The sequence below is a fragment of the Papio anubis genome, chromosome 1 (assembly GCF_008728515.1).
Source record: "Papio anubis isolate 15944 chromosome 1, Panubis1.0, whole genome shotgun sequence".
Lineage (NCBI taxonomy): Eukaryota > Metazoa > Chordata > Mammalia > Primates > Cercopithecidae > Papio > Papio anubis.
In genome coordinates, this window is record NC_044976.1 from 59,655,866 (window position 1) to 59,676,131 (window position 20,266).

The following is a 20,266-nucleotide window of genomic DNA, read 5'->3' on the forward strand; positions in this document are numbered from 1 at the left end:
TTTTTCATTAAGCGGGCCACAGTTGTGTACATTACTTGACCTTAAATATTAGTATGGTTATTCACTGAGCTTAGAAGATTTTATTCATTCTCTGGAAATGCTAATAATAATTGCATATTTTCGGTGGTCCAGATTTAGTAATGGTGTTACAGATTTCTGTTTGTTCTTAACCAGACCGTGATGGATAATATTATATTTAGCTGATGGTGTTGTATTCATCAATGTTTACCCTTAAGCTACAAATTGTATATACATATGTACACCTGTGTGCTGACATTATACATTCTCAAATAAGGTTTTTCAAATATTTTCCTCACACTTCAGTCTTTAAGGTCACGGTCATACTGGAAAAAATAGATAATTTTCCTAAATATTATAAAGTATTGCAATAATCATTTCTTTTGTAACTGCAGCTGTGAGACTAATAAGCAAAATGTGACTATTATAGCTATTTGATTTTCTGGATTTCATTAATGTAATAAACTTATGGTACTGACTGATCAAAATAGAGTAATTTTAATAATTATGTTACTCATAAGAACAGAATTATTTTTCTATTATAACCTTATAGATGTCAAAAATTGAATTATTTGGCCTGACTCTTTTGCAGAGTACTTATCTTTCCAAACCCTAAGAAACTAAAACTTATCTAAATTTTGAACATCTTTAAGGTCCAAAATTGTAGAGGATAACCACTTATTACACTCAGAGTGTAATCACCCTTACTCCTTACTTTCTTTTACCTCAGAAATGTTCCTAACTCTTCATTTATTTGCAGGAAAGTATTCACTTCTGTCTTTGTCTTTTAGTTTTTATACTACAAGCAACTCTAGCTCATGAGAGTGGAATTTTCACTTTATTTCTTTCACTAATATTTTTGGGTTTGGACGCCTTCTGGTTTCTTCATACCGTCTTTTAATTTGGGAGATTTAAAACTGGACATAAAATTCTAACAAAGGCTCTTCAGACTTCATCTTTAGCCAAATCATTATGCATGTAGGGAGGCTGAAATTTAGGCTATATTATTTTTCTAGTGGAGCCAGAATTTATGCCTTTATGGTCCATAGACTTTGGTTGCTGTCATGTTGATGGACCAGAAATGACGTTGGTTTGTTTTAGGGTGGGAAGGGTTCCTCACCAGTGTGTCTGCTTTTCCTTTATCAAGCAACTTACAACAGCAGTTGTGAGGATTTTGAGGTAGTCTACAGACACCAGAATATGGTGGGTTTCTCTTAATCTTTGTAATTTTTAAATGTGTGAAATATTCCTCCATCATTCATCATTTTAACCTGTATACATTTCTGGAGGGCCTCCTATGTGTCAGATACGGCCTTCAGCTCAGCCTCTGTGCTGCGTGGGCCAGTAGATCATAGGAGATGATTGCCTGCAATTTCTAAACACTGTGTACGATTTCCAAACCACTCACAAACCAGAGGGATATGCCTTATATTCCCTTGCCAGGTCTCAAGAAGCAAGGCATCAAGCAGAGATAAAGGACTTTTTGCCCTCCTTTCTCATCTTAGAAGTCCCACTCCCCTTTCAGGTGTAAGCTTAGTATATTTTTCAGTCACTGACAGTGGTTCAGTATTAGAAAGCCGAACAACAATTGAAAATTCATCTCTTCAGTTCAGCAGTTATTGAACTCCTTGGCTGGGCCAGGCACCCTGTGGAAAGTACCGGGGATAAGAGAAGAGTAGGAAGGAACTCTTCTTTAGAAGCTGACATTCTCAGGAGATGGTTTAAACAGACCTTACTACAGCATAATATTAATCACACTGTAAGAGATACGTTTGCAATGAAAGAAGGACTGGAGAGGACAAAATGTTTAATTCTAGGTGAATGGGAAGATTTAGCAATATTCTATCTTTGTTTCTTGCCTAAAGAACATAAAATACATGGAAGGGATATTTATATTTTTGCCTCATCCATTTTACCATACTACCATGTTTTTGTCATTCCTCACCTTCCCCAAAGGAGTACTGAAGTTTCATTCTGAAGAGGAGTAGACCTGAGGTTTGAGGAGCCGTATATGTATACATGTAGCAAATCCAGTACAAGATTTCCGTTCTTGCACTGTACAAGCGTTTGGAAGCAGAGACTAATATGTAGGCATTAGGATTTATTTTATTCCTTTCCCTAGTGATTACGTTGACAGTGAACTATCTTTGTCTGAGTACTCCGGCAATATAGTTGTAGGCGCCATAAAACTGCATAGATGGATGGCTACCAGTTCAATTAAGAGTTCTTAACCTAGCCTCGCACATGCAAACCCTGTCTATTTTAGGTTTAAATTTCTGCTCATAAATTTTTTAAAAACCCAAAGAAACATTGCTTTTCAAGGTTAGGTTGAAGTCTAAGTTTCCTTAAACAAAAAGCAAATCCTTAGATAGGAAAAAAAAATTGATAACCCTAATGTACTTCCTTATAAGAGCATTTCCAACCCCATCCTTTAAACACAGTGTGAGTAAATACTCTCTTCATTGTAATATACAAATCTTCTGGCTTTCAACCAGTAAGCAAGAGAAACTCACTGGTATGGGAGACTCGGATACAAGAAGAACATCCAGTTCTATGCAGTTGGGTTTGTTTTCTTAGGTTCCTAATTATTTAAGGTGGTAGAAATCGATCAACCACGTGGTATTTGTCCAAAAGAGTAAGACACAGTTACCTTGGCTTCTGACAGGTGTCTATGGAGTATATAAAGGAGAAAAGTAAATTAATTGTTAACCTTCTTGATAGTGTTTTAATGCAAATGTTTGAGAAAGAGATCTTTCATTTGTATCAATTATGCATGGGTAGAAATTAATTTGTAATTCTGGTCACCTGGTTGGCTCCACACTTAACAGCATCAGTGACCTTTTGCAATACCAGAAAGAGTGTCCATGCATCCTCAGCAGAGAATAGCACTAAGACTGGGTAGTTTTCCTCCTCCTTGGCTGAAAAAGAAAATGGTATTGAACTGCCCAGGGTAGAAAATAATTATTGAAGTTTTGAGATCATGTACATTTTCATGTAGATGTTTGGCTTTGCCTGCCCCTTACCTCGCAGGATGGTGCATTTTAGTATGCAGTCCTCAGATGGATAGCAGTGTCCCCAGCTTTGGAATAAAACTAGAAAAAATAAATTCCGTTTTCAGTTTGGCTAGATGCCTTCTCCAGTGTTTGTATCTGAGCTTTCACGAGAACGCCGCGGCCCCTTGCAGACCAACTCTGAGCATTTTCTTGCCACTCACTCTTTTGCTGTTGGTTTGCTTATTTTTCTGTGGCTTGGAATTTTAAACTTTCTTTCAACATACCTAATATTCATCTTTTATTGCTGTTCATGTTTTCTATTATGCTATATTTCTGTAAAGGTAGGTGGCAAACCAAATATAAACAAAAAATGAAAAGAAGAAAGAAGTCCACTTTCAGATTATATATTAAAAAAAAATTTAGCATCTTTCCTTATCCCTTTTTGCCTTAATATTAATGGATAAATATCAGAAGTGTAATTGGCTATTGTATATCTAATAATTGAGATAAAACTATTTTCCATTTATTCATAGAGAAGTGATTAATTATAAAGATATTATACATAGAAGTAGTACATGGATAGAGATGTATGTTTGCTAGTATTATTCCAAAGAAAATGTTATGTTTGGCTGAATTTTATGTATCTGTTTCAGGACATGATCAAGAATTTTAATTTTCCCTAAAACAAAATTAGATATTTTGCTTTCATTTTAGTTATAGAAATTAATGGTTTAGGATTGTCCAGAACAAAAACAATGGAGGTATGTCTTTCTCCTAAAACATACTGAATTACTACTCAAAATATTTAATGTGTAATTTCTAATGGTAAAATTATAGGCTTGTTCCCTAGAAGAAAAAGAAGGTAGTTATGCTGTATTTTTAAATTGTTTGTTATATCCATAATATTAATTTATGTAGTTAAAAATTTAAATATGGATCAATGTAAATTTGTTTGCATTTCTGATTTTTAGTCCAGGTTTTGTATTTTTGTAGTTTATTCTGAAGGATTTCTCTAAAGGTTTTTGGCATGTAGTAATACATTTTGTTTGTGTCTTCTCTGCGGCAATTGTTACAGAACGATAAAAGCTGTCACTTTGCCAGACTCAAATAAAAATTCACTTTTTAGCATCTTCTGTTATTTAAACCTTTGAATCAACATAGAATTTTTGCTGTAGTCACCAGGTTAAGATTATCTGAAAATTTAAAAATAGATCTTTTCACTATAGCACTTATAATTAAAATCTTCGTTTGCTTAAAAGCAGGGAATCTTTTAAAGTAATAAATTAGCATTTCTAGACCTAAGGTCACTAGTAGTGCCACTTCTTTCTGCAGCATCTCCAAGAAAGAGAACGGTGATGCTATAACTCAGTTGCTATAGAAGTAATATTTTCTGTTTAATCACAGTTAAGTATCATGACCTTTTGACCTTACATTAAACTTGCAGAAATGTGGTCAAATTTCAGACAACTAATTCTAAACCTGTGAAGTCAAGGTGAAGTTAGGATTCAAGCTCTCCACAGATACAGAGATTTTGTTGAAAAACATTTTTTTTGTTTGCTATTAAACAATGTTGTAAACGACTTCAAGTCTCAGACAACACTTTCTTTTTATATCAAAAACTTTCCACTTGAAACATTTTGCCTGTTTTTTCTCTCCTCTCCCCCAAAAATGTACCATAAATATGCTTGTTTCTAATTTTGTGAAATTCTTTTGATCTAAGTTAATTTTTATCTAATTTAAAAATTAAGTTACTTTGATTTTTAATTATTTCATTTAGAAATTAAGTTAATCGAATTCCTTTTTTAGTTTGAAAGTATGATTATATTTTTTAAATTAAAAAATGTTTAATTCTATAAAGGTGTACAAAAATCTGTTTTTGCAAACACATCCTTGTAGGCTCTCCCAAATGCATCAGTACAAGAAAAAAATAATTCTTATAAAGTAGGGGAAACTTGTACCTTCGGAAAGACTTCTTTGAGTTAAGCAGTTATTTCAAGAAAATGTGATGGAATATTAGGACTCTAGTATTTAATGGTGTTAGTCTGCGTAGTCTGTTGCTGGAATGTAGAGCTAAATATCAACAGAACTTGTTACTGTTGTTTGGGTTGCTTTTATATACCAGCTTCAAAATATGTTTTGACACTTTATTATGTTCTGAATCAAGCTTCAGATGTGTGTAATGAAGGATGAAGTCTTTATCAGACTCAAGTGTATAAATAGTGGAGAAGAGCAGTTTGGAAATGGTCTAAGAGAATGGTTGCTGAAGAGCTTCAAGTTGTGATCTGGCAAAAGCCAGTGCCACTGTAGGTGTCCGCAAACCGGAGCGTCCTCTCTAAAGGCACAGGTTGTTGCTGCGTTTCCCTGTCTTTCTTTTCTCTTTCCGTCCTTTCTTTTTTTCATGTCTCATGTCATTTCTGTAACGTTCCCATTCTTAGTTTATAGGTTGAACCTTTTGAGAAAGTCTGGCACCTCTGATCCACTTTCCCTTGCAGACCCTGTAATTGTTGGCTGTATTTTTATGTTTTTCAGATTCAAGTCAATCTGAAAGTCCCAGCCAGCCAAGTGACGCTGACATTAAGGACCAGCCAGAAAATGGTAAGTTTAGCTTGGGACTCTAGCTGCTGCTTTCAGAGTCCACAGCAGCCAGCAGGCCGACTAAGTGCGAGGATTTGGGGGCCTACCCTCTAAGTAGCCCACGGTAGGAACAACTCCAGAGACTCGGAGAAACTTAAGTAGATTACTTTTAACAGGGCAACTTCTTGTTCTGTGGATCACCCCAGCAGCCTCAGGACCCCTGGCCCGAAACACTATTAGGGTGCCCATGAGAACCTGAATTCCCAAGAAAGTTGATTACCCAATTAAACTATGAGAAGTGGGGTTAATTTACCAAATCAGATTTTTTTAAATAGCGTTAAGTGAGGAGTCATGGCTTTTTCATTTCATTTTAGTTCTTTAATGTGGCAAATGCCCCGTGATCATCTTCACTAGTGATTTAAGATCATTCATTCACAAGCAGTTTTAAGCCTTTTGCGAGCTCAACACCTTGCCAATTCCTATAAGAAAAAAAAAAAAAAAATCTATGCTTTGAAGGATTTTTCTACTTTAAATTGTCTAAAATAAAATAGTGAGGATACAGGACAGCATTAAATTCCACAGCTGCATAAATATCTAAATTTTCTGTTGCAGATGCTTTATTAACATAGAACACACATTATATGTGAATATCATAGTATCTGGTAAAATGTGGAACTTGTGACAGGCACAAGTATGAAAAAGATTATCATGGGTTGGAATTTTTTATTGAATAAAACTATCAGTTTCAATAAAAGCAGAGACATGAACTAGCAGTACCTAGTATACCAAACATTGTATTAGATACTTTCACAGACACCATCTCATAAAATTCAAAAATCTTCTTCTTTGCTGATAGCACTGAGGACTCTGGTGGAATGCTTTACCTTGAAGGGCCTGTGGGGAGAATATGCCACTGTGATTAAAAGCTCAGGCTGTGGGCTGGGTGTGGTGGCTCACACCTGTAATCCCAGCACTTTGGGAGGCTGAACTGGGCAGATCACAAGGTCAGGAGTTCAAGACCAGCCTGGCCAACATGGTGAAGCACTGTCTCTACTAAAAATAGAAAAATTAGCCGTGCGTGGTGGCACATGCCTGTAATCCCAGCTACTTGGGAGGCTTAGGCAGGAGAATTGCTTGAACCTGGGAGGCGGAGGTTGCAGTGAGCCGAGATTGCGCCATTGCACTCCAGCTCTGGGCAACAGAGCAGGACTCCATCTCCGGGTTGCCGGGGGAAGCTCAGGCTGTGACCTGCCTCTGCTATTTCTTCTTACCTGTGTGATACTGAATAGGTTATTTAACCTCTCAGATTTATTCCTCTAAAACAGGGTAATAATATTACCTGCTTGTGGAAGAGTTAAGTAAGATAATATGTGTAATATGCTCATCATAGTATCTTTGATAGAGTTTATGCTTTAAAAATGTCAGCTGTGGTTCATTATGACTTTTATTATTTTTCTTGTCAATATAATTCTACCATACTTTGTTTTTCACCCACTTTGAATGACCCCATTGCTTGAGTCTCTTCCTTTTGTTATTCTGTACATTGTTCCATGTTGATCTCCATCCAATCTTTGGAAAAGATAGGTAAACGGAATTATGTTGGTATTGTGGGGTGAAGGATCAAGATTACCACATTAGATATCCTATCACTCATTTTTCCGAATATGTTTCATTTCCTACCCATGAGAAATTTGATTACATTGCTGGCTTCTAGCATTAAATAGGGACTGCCTGGCAATTCCTCTCCTCATCCTGGTATTTTGGTGATATTTTCTTTATCAAAGTTGTCTTTTTAAAGCAGGCAGTAAAAAAAAAAAAAAAAGAGAACTCTGGAGGTTTGTTTTTAGTGTCATATACGCTACATCTTATTTTTTGTTGACATTTTAAAGAGTGGTATTTATAGACTAGTTTCATTCTTTATTTTCCACTTGACTCGCAGGTGATGCTTTCAAAGTTTCACTTTTTTCTACATATTGTATTTGTGCATAATCTCCCTAAAGATGTCTCCAGAAGTATAATTTTATTTTCATCTTCAAAAATGTGTGGACTGTACGGGTGTGTAGTTCGCGTATTTAGGTCTGGCCGCCCCTCTAGCATGCCTGCGATTCATCTGTCTTCATAAAATGGCCAACAAGCTGTTCACATGCAAATATAAATTGAGAGCATGAGAGGCCTGGCATGCCTTTCTGGAGCTGCCTGCAATCCCAATATTGTGTGTTTCCCATTCCAGAAAGCAACCAGGATTGAGCCTGGATTTTTCGGCCAAAGGCAGAGAGATACTAGCCAAGTTCACTTTTAACCTCAGATCACTTGATGCTACCTCAGGATTTACACTGTCATTTTGGGGAAATCGTGTGAGTTCAAAGAAAGAAAGTATTAATATCGAGGAGATAAAGTAATAAATTCCTGTCTTTCAGTTTTCTATTTGTTTCAAAGAAAAAGTAGTAGAAACTGGTTTATCTTAGCCCTAGTTGAAGAATTATCAGCCTACTAAATTTGCTGCCTCTTGTCAGTCTCAGATGAAGTTCGTGGAGGAAAAATGATTTTCCTCTCTTCCTTAAAGACATCTAATCCCAAAAGGAATAAATGAAGATTCAGGGCTTCGTATTTACATGCATTAGATAAGGTTCCACTCTCTGGTGTTGTGTTGATCAAGAGAATGTTTCCTCTTCTTCATTACCTCAGGATATGAAGATGAATTCCTGAGAGGTTCTTGTGTGTTTTGTTTTTGTTTTGAAAGAGGGAACTCTCATAGGTGTATCAACAAAGCTCTAAGACATTTTGGAAGATGTAACAGACTTGATTCTTCAAATAAAATGGGAACTCGTGACTTCACATAGATGTATATGTGTGTGTGTGTGTGTGTGTGTGTGTGTGTGTGTGTGTGTGTGTGTATGTTTGTATATATGGGAAGGAAAATAATTTTTTTTTTTACCCTAGCTCTTGAGAAAGGTAATGGGAAACGAATGGTATTTCCCTACTAAACCATGGAGAATGAATAGACAAATGGTAATACACTGTTTCATCCCAAATCGTAAACTGGGCCATGTAACTTTACCTAAAGTGGATGCAGCTGTTTCTTCTCTGGCCAACTAGTCTGTTTTTTTCTGTGGAATTTTTGCTTTCTTTTCTTGTACTCCCTTAAGACTCAACTGTAAAAGAAAACAAATCTTTGCCCAATTAGAGCATTAGATGGGAATTTTGAAGGAATTATCTGAAGCCCAGAGATAAAATATCAGAGTCTCTGAAACTCAAAATTGGTATAGTATAATGGGTAAAAACTCTGCTTCTGGAGTCAAACAGACCTGAGTTCAAATTAAGTAATAGCTGAGCGACTGAGTAAGGTACATGCCAATCTCAGCTTTCTTACCAATAAAATAGAAATACCAAAAGGAGGCCAGGTGCAATGGCTTACACCTGTAATCCCAGTACTCTGGGAGGTCGAGGTGGGTGGATCACTTGAGGTCAGGAGTTCGAAACCAGCGTGGCCAACATGGTGCCTATCTCTACTAAAAATACAAAAATTAGCCAGGCATAGTGGCACATGCCTGTAATCCCACTACTCGGGAGGCTGAGGCAAGAGACTGTCTTGAATCCAGGCAGCAGAGATTGCAGTGAGCCAAGATGGTGCCACTTCATCCAGCCTGGGGGACAGAGCAGGACTCCATCTCAAAAAAAGAAAAGAAAAGAAATACTAAAAGGACGTATCTCATGAGTGTTAAACTGAGAATATGCATACAAAATAGCATTCTGCCTGGTTCACAGTAAGGACTCAAAGGAAGGTTATCATTACTACCTTCCAGTTAAAGCTTGTCATGTTTACAACGAGTACGTATATTCAAGAGGTCCAAAGCTGGGAGCCTTCGAGTGGAAGGGGATGGCGTCAGAAATATACCAAGACTTTTAGAGACATCTTTTGTGGGTACTTACCCTGCTCTGAAATGTCAGACATAGGTTTCCCAAATCCCCACAATCCCCATGGTGCCACGTCTGTTTTCCCATTTTGTTTTATCCTGACAATCTGTTCATCTCCCATGAGTTTGAGAACCAGGGAATTGCAAAAAGGATTCAGAGTTGCTGGAACCTTCAGAATGAGTGCTCAAGAAGGTGATTCTGGAAAGAAGAGACTCCTCCTAGATGTCTTTAATTTTAGCTGAGTTTTTCCTTGGCACAAACCAAATAGAATCTGGCTTATTAAAAACTATAAGCTGATTAAGGGTAGGATTTATGACAAATTCCTTTTTAAAAAGATCCTTCACAGTACCTAGATCTGTGCCTTGAACTTAGTGGGTACCTAGTACTTATTTGCTTAATGAATAAAATTCCTAAGTAGATGAATATATTGTCATTACTTCCAAATATTTTTGGAGTATCTGTTCACTGTTGATTTACCTAGAGATTTTAAGAAAAAAAAAAAAAAACGAAACAAAACGCTCTGGGGAAGCTGAAAACCTAATTTGGGTATGGGGGAAGGCTGTGCTCAGACACATGGACAGAGATTAACAGATGTATCTAGTAGGTCTAGGAAACCAAAACTGAGGGCTCGGTACTAATGGGAATAGGACATCAAGTTGTCCCTCTCCACTTCCTGCCCGCCCCCACCCCCACTTCAATGAGCAGGTGTGGTCAGATGTTTGAAATATCACCATTTCAGTTTATGCATGATGCTTGATTACCATAGGGAATGCAGTTCAGACAAAGTTCCCAGCTCTGATTGGTATCATTTAATCCTTTGGTATATCACTGAATCTGGATTTTCCAGAGCTCCTGAAGGTTTTAAGCCTCATTTGTTGTACTTTTGACTTAGAACATCTATTTAAACAACCTTTGTGAACTCCCCTGATATACTCTGGTTACTTTAAACATATTTATGGGACAGAGCATTTGAAGTGCCTGCCTGATATTTACAGGGCCTGTGAACGGTCCTCCAAGCTTGCATTCTGTGGTGCATCAGGTCAGTCATTAATGAGGGTAAAGCTCATGTGATAGCCTTCTTATTTAATTCAAGGCACGCTTCTGTAGGGCTGCACTGAGTCAGTGTCTGAGGCAACAGTATTGGCCAACGTTGGCACTCTGAAAACACACCCCCACTGGCTCTCACTGTTATCCGTGAAAGCACCTTTAACTAAAAAAAGAAAATGTGGGACTCCCTTGCCAGAAAGAAAGGCTATCTTCACCTGGTTATTTTTCCCTTCTATTTGCTATTTCTCATCACCTGCACAGCCTGCTAGTAATAACTTTATCTTAGTGGTTTTTAAAATGTGATATTTATAACAAGAAATCAGAGTTGGTATTTAGATGATTTCATTTAGGTTTAATCATGTTTGTTCCTCCTCATTTATCTGGTAGTTGCACATATGTTGGTGGCATCAACCCTCAGATGGGTCTTTGCAATCAGTGGAAGCCCATTAATCATGATGCTTGCCCCAGATTTTGAAAATTTCCAGCTCTACCTGCCAATTTGAAAATTACCCTGGAGTATTGGTAGAATCTAGCTTTCATGTTCACCATCTTCATTTGTGTCGTTCGCATCCTGAATTGTTAAGAGGTGTCATTGTTAAATATTGCTAGGTGAACAAGGAATGTACTTCTTTTCATCCACAATTGTTGGTATTTCATGCATTATTATTTAACTCATTGAATTTTTAATGTTTATGAAATAAGTTTTAATGCTACTGACTTCCTGACTTAAGATTTATGTGTAGGGCCGACCACAGTGGCTTACACCTGTAATCTTAGCACTTTGGGAGGCCAAGGCGGGTGGATCGCTTGAGGTAAGGAGTTCAAGACCAGCCTGGCCAACATGGTAAAACCCATTCCCTACTAAAAATACAAAAAAGAAAAACAAAAAATTAACTGGGCGTGGTGGCAGATTCCTGTAATCCCAGCTACTCAGGAGGCTAAGGCAGGAGAATCGTTTGAACCCAGGAGGCAGAGGTTGCAGTGAGCTGAGATCGCACCACTGCACTCCATCCTGGGTGACAGAACGAGACTCCATCTCAAAAAAAAAAAAAAGATTTATGTGTAGGATTTACTTTGTAATTTGGGGCTGAGAAAAGAAACCTATAAATTTCTTTTTCTCTTTCTGATAAACATTTTTTATCTGACATTATTCTCTTTAAAAATTGTGGGCCTTCTTGTTTAATGTTTTAAATTGTTTTTACTACCTCCTCACATGTATAGTAGATATATTACAATGTTATATTGCAATATTTATATCTAGTGAGAAGGCAAAATAAAATTGATAATTCAAAACTGCAAAAATGGTCACTGCTGGATGGACTGCTTGTTTTAGGAACTGTTTTGATTAATGTGTCATTTAGTTGGGTGATTTAAAAAATTTTGGAGGCAATGCAACCTTACAGTTTATGTTTTACTGGGAAAGAAGGAGCATTCTAGCACCATTGACTTGTAAATGCAATTTATCAATATTTCATAATTTGCATGACTTTCTTTTACAATTACCTAGCAACAGTTCTTCTCTGCAGTGTTCTTTCAAAAAACCCCGCAGGGACAGACACAGTAGAGTGACCACCAAAATAGCAGCAATAACAGTTATGATCAATATTCTAAAATATGTAAAGGTCCCAACTCAGGGAGACATTAAAACCTAAATGCCTTCTGGTTTCCAGATCTGTATAATTAAATTCTGACTGATGAATTTTCAGCAATGCAATGGAGCTAGTCTCTTTTCTTTCAGAGACTAGGGAACTAGAATTTGGTTTCATCTGAAATTTCAGTCTGAAACTAGGTGAATTTTGCTTTCTTAAGTATGGTTAGCAGGTGTGACCCATCATTGTTTGCAAACGCTCCTTAGAAATGCCTCCAGACAAAGGAAATTCCTGAGTCTTGCTCTGTGAAAGATGAGGTGCCATCCTAGGCTGGGGGCTTCCCCAAGTGCATGACGCACTGGAAGCTGCAGAGCTTAAGCCACAGGATCCAGTGTACTTAAGGCGCCTTTTCAACTGAAAAATGGGGGGTTTGGGGGGAGATTTGTAGCCATTTTAAAGTAGTCTTATCCTCACACATTATGGGTGTTTTATTGTCTACACGCAGAGAATAACTAGCTGAACAGACTTTAGGTTAGTTGGCTAGTAGCCAAAATAGGAAATGTTTTAGATCCTATTCCCCTGATTTTCAAGTTCTAAAATGGACTGACTGGGTGGTCTGTTTCAGACATCTTCCCCTCCCTGCTCCCCCCACCTCCAACCCTTCACACACAAAGAGTTACACAGGAAAGAAGAAAAAAAAAGGGATTTCTTTCTGGTCCTCAAATTCATTTGTGCCTGTGACTCTTGTCCCAGGAGAGACCCAGGAGTGCCCAGTGAATGTAACATTCCAAGTAGAAAAGCATTTTAACGTGTGTATTTAGAATGTGTCTGGAATTGTGTAAATATATACATAGATCTAGATTCTAAAAATATGAAAATATGAAGCAATACAATTTATGCAGTATCTGAATTGGGCTCAAAAAGGAAATCAAATGAGAAGCCGTCATCAAATCACAGTGCGGTAGAAGGTGCACCTGGTGTTTGGCTACAGCTCCATCTGCCATTGCTCTGTTTTCCCTGTGATCTAAGCCTGGAACTAGTGTGACAGGACCCTTTGACAGAGATATCCTTAGAAGGACCACTTCTAATGTCCACTTTCCATACCTCCCCATCAATTAAAAACCAGTGTGGTGAAAGATCAGGGGGGCGAGCTGGGGTCAGGAATTGGGTATGAGCTTTCCATGCCACAAATAATAGGGTCACTTCTGATTTTAAATGGGAATGTGAATTTGTTGTTTTTCAGCCTGTCATTATTTTTTGGAAGGAATTACCTATTTGTGGATAATATTAGTAAACTGAATGTAATATAAATAATGTATTTGGGGATTTGGAGTCACTAATCCAGATTGATTAGTTGCCTGCTAGAAAAAATTCATGTGGCCACAAGGATTTTTGGCACCTTTTCTCCCTGCAGCTTCCTCATTCTTTTTCTCTTCTTCAGGTTTTACAGAGCTCCGGGCAACTCTTTTCCCCCTGGCATTAGTTTGTCGTTAAGGAAATCTACTGGGATATCTCAAATAGGGATGGAGGGGAGGGGGTACTATTTGCTGCAGATTACTCTGCCCCATCTCAGTTGTGAATTTCTATACTTGGTTGATTTTAACCCAAAGGGAACCAGGGAGTCTCATATGGCTTATCCACAGGCATCATATGGTGAATATCCAAAAAGAGAAATGTAAGGATATTGTGGCAGGGCTCAGCAAAATAGGAATAGCTTTCCAACAATCTCTCCACGAAAGAAAGTCAGTGTTTGCTTAGATCTCTGTAGGTATTTTACAACCAGAGAGCTTCTCAGCCAGTACCACTTGTAAACTCAGAGATGAACAAGAAGAAGGCAAATCACAGCTTCTGAACAGGTCAAATTAACAAAAGAGACTTGCCATTAAAAGCCTGACACTGAGCATCTGTTAAGGGAAAATCAGTTGTCCAAGTCACTTAAAGACTTGTACCTCAGTTTTCTCATAAGTAATTTAACAGATTGTTCTTAAGAATTTCTGGATAGGCCAGGTGCGATGGCTCACACCTGTAATCCCAACACTTTGGGAGGCTGAGGCAGGCAGATCACCAGGTCAGGAGATTGAGACCATCCTGGCTAACGTGGTGAAACCCTGTCTCTACTAAAAAAAAAAAAAATACAAAAAAATTAGCTGGGCATGGTGGTGGGCGCCTGTAGTCCCAGCTACTCGGGAGGCTGAGGCAAGAGAATGGCGTGAACCCAGGAGGTGGGGCTTGCAGTAAGCCAAGATCGCGCCACTGCACTCCAGCCTGGGCGACAGAGCAAGACTCTGTCTCAAAAAAAAAAAAAAAAAAAAACGGTATTGCTGGATATATTTGTGCTAGCTATTGCATATTTGCATATGTTAAGGGAGTACAGAGATAGAGCAGACATCCTGCTCTTGAGAACCTGACAGTCTAGTAAAAGGGAAAAGATACCATTTGTTCATTCATTCATTCAACACTCTAAGAATCAGGCATGTTCTGGGCATCACACTGAGCAAAACAGAAAATCCTGCTCTTAATTGAGCTTACCTTCTTGGGGAAGGAGACAGTCAACTGGTTAATACACATGTCACATGCCGAGTGGCATCAAACATTATAAAACAAAATAAGGCAATATAAGGGATTAAAGAAGGGAGGTTATGGGTACTGTCTTATAAAGGGTGGTAAAGGAAGGTCTTTCTGATGTGTTGACATTGAGTTAAGTCCTAATGAAGTCAAAGAAGTGAATTATGCAGATATTAGGCACTTTTATTCTAATAAGAGGGAACGTTAAATATAACAGCCCTGAGACATGCTGGAAGAACACTAAGGGGGTTGGTGTGGCTTGAAGAGTACAAACAAGGGAGAGAATAGTTGGAGATGAGTAGCAGGAAGACAAATCATATTGGATCTTGTAAACCAGGGAAAAGATACGGCACATCCTTGAAAACCCATCCTCTGGAAGAATGCACATATGAGTCCATTCATTTCTCAATACAGTAGATATGTCCTGAGCCCCTACACTGTGATAGTCACTGTTCTAGATACTGAGTTTTCAATGGGAAGCAAAGTAGACAGAGTTTAGTGTGGAGTTGTACACAAAGGCCTAATTCATAGCATTGTTAAGGAATGAGACTCTTTGATTTGTCATGGCAATATCTTTTAGTACCTCCAAAGGTTTTCCCTCATGCATGTATTACTAAAAGCCAAGTTACTTGCATGGAATAATATTTGGTTTCACGTACCCAATTGTGTAAACAATTACTTTTCAAAAGGGAGGTCTAAATCTGTGGAGTTTCAGCTTAACCCTGCTCTTGTGACCCCATTAGATTATAACCCCCATGTCTCACATATATTCACCATGAAGGTGGATATTGTTCCTTAGTAGTTGCCAGATGTAGCACAATGGTGGCTCACGCCTGTAATCCCAGCACTTTGGGAGGCCGAGGCAGGTAGATCAATTGTGGCCACGAGTTTGAGACCAGCCTGGGCAACATGGCAAAACCCCATTGCTACTAAAAATACAAAAATTAGCTGAGCGTAGTGGTGCGTACCTGTAATCCCAGCTACTCGGGAAGCCGAGGCAGGAGAATAGCTTGAAACCAGGAGGAGGAGGTTGCAGGAAGCCGAGATTGCACCACTGTACCCCAGCCTGGGCAACAGAGCAAGACTCTGTCACCACACCCCTCCACCCCCGCAAGAAGAAAAAAACCAAGATGCCAAGTTAAATTTGAATTTCAGATAAACAATGAATAATTTTTTAGTATTGCATGAAATATACAAACAAAGTATTCATTGTTTATCTAGACCAAGTTTTGTATTTTATCTGGCAACCAGTTGTAATTCTCCACATACTCCTGTGGAGGTTACATAGGCAATAGTAACAGCAGTGTATGAGAAGGTTTGATTAGTCTGCAATGATTTCACTGATCACAAAAGGCCAAACCACTGGAATTTCACCCACTGAAAATGAAATCTGGGAAGAGTACTACAAAGTTCTAGTGACTTGGCTGCTTAAATTCCATTCCTCCCGCATCTGCTGGTACCTAGCCCAGTAGTTTTCTTGGAACAATAAACCACTTGTGAGGCACAGTCAATAGGTACAATATAATAGTTGAGAGCCACTCAGCCCATGAAAGTGAGTGTATAAGTTTAATTAGTCGTATATTAATAGAGTTAGCCACTGGGACACTATGTGAGCACATACATCCAGTCACTGACAGACCATTTACTCATGAAAGATGATGAAAACAGGAAATCAGTCAAATAATAGAGCATTTGGAATTCGCACATTCAAAGGTGAAGTAGAGAAATGGCATTTCTGATAAACTTGAAAATAGAAGGGGCCATATCTTTTATGTGCAATATGGAATGATAAATGTATATGTTTTCATTTGTAATTGGGACAACTTTGCTAGGTATGACAAATCTTGTTTGAACATGTTAAAGAAATATAGTATAACCTTTGAATCCTCCTACTTTTAAAAAAAGAGTAATGTTCACAGATTCAAAGAAAACAATTTTTGAAATAGAGTTAAACTGTATTGGGCTTAGAGGCAGATAATAACAAAAATAATTATTTTTGATGATAATAATCATAATAGTAGCTCACATTCATTGTGGACTTTCTGTGTGCCATTATGTTAGTTTGGGTCCTCCAAGAATAATATGTCCTGATAGGATTAGATGTGCAAGAGATTTATTGGGGCAATATCTATAAAATATAAAGGGGGACAGAGCAAGAATAGGTTGAGAGAACCTTTAGGCTGCAGTACAATTCTGACAGGTGGGAAAGGAGGAGGGAAGAATGAGGGATTGGGTTGGAAGAATGCCAGAGCTCTCACTCCCATTGCCTACGCTGGAGTGCAGTGGCATGATCACGGCTCACTGCAGCCTCAACCTCCCAGACTCAGGTGATGCTCCCACCTCAGTCTAACAAATAACTGAGACTACAGGCACACACTACCAAGCCCAGCTAATTTTTTGTATTTTTAGTAGAGACAAGGGTCTCACTATGTTGCCCAGGCTGGGTTCAAACTCCTGGGCTCAAGAGATCCACCTGCCTCAACCTCTCAAAGTGCTGGGATCACAGGTGTGAGCCACTGTGCCTGGAGTAAGCTTCTAAGTAAGTTTTGGCCATGCCAATGGAGAGTCTCGGAGCTTCAGTCCCCCGTTGGAAGAATTCTGTGTTTTATAGGAATGGGTCTATGTTGGTATCCTCCCCCTCAGTTGTTGGCTGGAAACAGCCTGGAGGAAGTGTGGCCTTTAAGCAAATGTGGTGGTGAATTCAGAGGAGCAGCCCTGTTAGGCAACCATGTTCCTTCCAACAGGTGATCAGGGTGGCCCATTTTTACTCATGACCACCAGAGCCATGCACTGTGCTGAGTTCTATATTCATGATCTTATATCATCTTATGGAGATAGGTGCTATTAGTGTGCCCATTTTACAGATTAGGAAACTGAGACACAAAGAATTTAAGTAGCTTGCCCACAGTCAAGAAGGCATAAGGGTATTCAAACTCACTGTAAGTCCAGAGTCTTAACTGCTTAACCATGACATTGTATTAGAGAAAGAATGGAATTCAAACTCTGGTTCTATAATGTATTGACTGTATAAATTTGAGCAAGTTATTTAAACTCTTAGACTTTTATTTTCTTATGTATAAGGTGCGATGTCATCACCTTCCCAGGAAATGTGTTTTCGTTGCTGTTTTGTTCTGAGCACAATGTTAGTTCCTTTTCCTTCCTCTTGTTTTGCTCTCATCTGGGATCGTCATCTCTTCCTTTATTTCTTATCTCATCTTCCCAGGTATCTGCCTCAGCCTTGTTCAGGCACCCACAGGCTTAACTATGTCCTCAGAACTAACAGGACTGTTTCTGTGTGGATTATATGTCTGGATGTAGATATGTGGAAAGTGCAGAGCACTTGCAGCAATCCATCATAGATAATAAAATGTAGCTCACCTTCTCTCTCATCCACCTCATTGCCTCATAGACATGAACCAGGTGCCAGGGGACATCTTGTTTTTTAAGTTTTTATTGTTGTTGTTGTTGTTTGACAAAATAACATTTTTATAGAAAAATTACATTCTTATTTTTTTATGAACACTCTGTTCTTTTTTTCTACAGTCTCAAGTATTATGAGTATATGGTACTTTAATAGATATTTTTAAGCAATAGACTAAATTTTCATTTGATTTTTCTGCTAGAGGTGGAGACTATAAAATGAGGTTAGTTGCAAGGTATTTATACCAGATGCCATTATGTTTGTTAGATGGCATAAAACAATTATGATTGCCAATAAATTTGAAAGTGTTTCACTTGCAAAAGATGTAGGAGTGTAGTTTTATTGAAAACATACAATGTTTCTTTTTATTCCCCATTTTTTGTGCAGTACAATAGAAATTTGCGCCCCATTCCTTTCATTTTAGATTTCTGAATTATTTAAAAGAATTGGTTAATTCTCCATTTCAAGTGAGCAAGACAAAGTTCATTAGGATATCTGGTTCCTAGCAGGTCCCACATTCACAGATCGTGTTAACTCCATAGAGAGGTTTATCTTCTTTTAAAATTGCAAACGCTGCCCAAACTGAAAGCTGAAGTTTAATGCATCATTACAGCTTTGAAGTCTAAGTAAGATCGTAAACAATAGGAAGAAGGAAAACGAAGCACCTTGTTGTCCGAGCTTGAGCCAGTTCTAAAAGTAGCAGTGCAGAACGTCTGTGTCCTTTCAGTTCTAGTGGATTTGCAACACAATATCATGGAAGGCATGCAAGTAAACCTTAGCGCATGCTCGAGGAGTAGTTACCAACTGGTGGTCCTTGAAGGGAGCCAGAGGAAACATCTTAAAAGAAATTATGCATTTTTCCCCTTAGATAAAGCTGCACTGGCTGAAGATTTTTGCTTCTGACTTTATGCTTGTGAACTCCTGGGTTCTCATACTTACAGAGACTCTGGCAGTTATAGTTTGGATTCATTCAATGAAAGGTGGGGGAGTGATGAATTATCTATTATTTAGTAAAGATGGTAAATTAAATACTTTGAGAAGCTAGCCCTACGAGAGGAAATGATTACAAGCTGTCCTTAATGGTGAGAAGATACAGAAGCCTGTGCTGTAGACCACTGGTTAATAGCCTTTAACTTTCTCTTAGGGAAGACGAGGAAAGAAGAGAAAAGCAGGTGCTAGGAATAACCAGTTGAGACTGCTTGTTGCAGGTGCTATCCGTCATCTCCATTAATGTACCCCTTTCCACTGTTCTTTGAGCAGATATTGTTGAATTCAGTTCTATCTGAACAGAATTGATAGGCTGATGTGGAAAGCAGATCAGAGTAGGAGACTCAGGTAGTACTTCTCTATGTAAATTGACTAGGAAATCATAACTTTGAAACAAAAGATTCTAACAAAGTTTCCTAGCTCAATCACATGTAAGTGTGTAGAACATTTGAATTTTGGGCTCTGATCTCTGTGGGTTTTTTTCTATGCATTCGTAAGAGAGGCATGAAAATTGACTGGTCAAATAATACTATGTACTATAAACTTTAGATTGCTTGAATATGTTAATTTGATGTAATAATTCTAAGACATAGAGGATGAGGAAACTGAGGCTCGGAAGTTGAGGCACATGTTCGTGATCAATAGCAAGTGAGTTCCTGCTTCATCTTTCCTGGGAGAACCTTGAGAATAAAGAGGGATAACGGATAGTGGTGTGCTTTGAAATGTTTTGTACTCAGCAGCTGTAATAACCTCAAATAATTTGTATTGTTAGGTTTTCAATGTGTTGATTGTATGTTCTGTCCCCCTACCCCAGGGAAAGTGTAGACTTGAGGTCAGGGAATAACAATGGCATATGACATATAAGTATGGTGACATAATGTCATATGAAACACTACATAATACATGTATTATAGTGTTACATACATTATGTATTACATTATTGAGTAAATGTATTATGTATTATATTACAATGTGTAATCTCTAGTCCTTATAATCTATTAGGATTTTGACTGAACACCAGCCAATGAAAATAGTAAATGTCACAATATGCTGAAAGTGAAGCCAGTGAGAGAGGGTCTGCAGAATCCCACATTTTCCTCAGGATACCTCGCAAACCATGGGTGACACATGACCACCTGACATCGGTACCAAGTGAG

General features: G+C 38.2%; 1 protein-coding gene across 5 annotated transcripts in view; it reads left to right on the plus strand.

Moving 5' to 3' along the window:
- NFIA (nuclear factor I A) overlaps positions 1–20,266 on the plus strand; it is a 384,448-nt gene that overhangs the window by 195,094 nt on the left and 169,088 nt on the right. For all 5 annotated transcript variants that reach the window (XM_017961996.3, XM_017962000.3, XM_017961995.3 and 2 more), the window contains one exon: positions 5,541–5,606. In XM_017961996.3, coding sequence (XP_017817485.1) covers positions 5,541–5,606 — 66 coding nt within the window. The remainder of the gene's footprint in view (positions 1–5,540; positions 5,607–20,266) is intronic.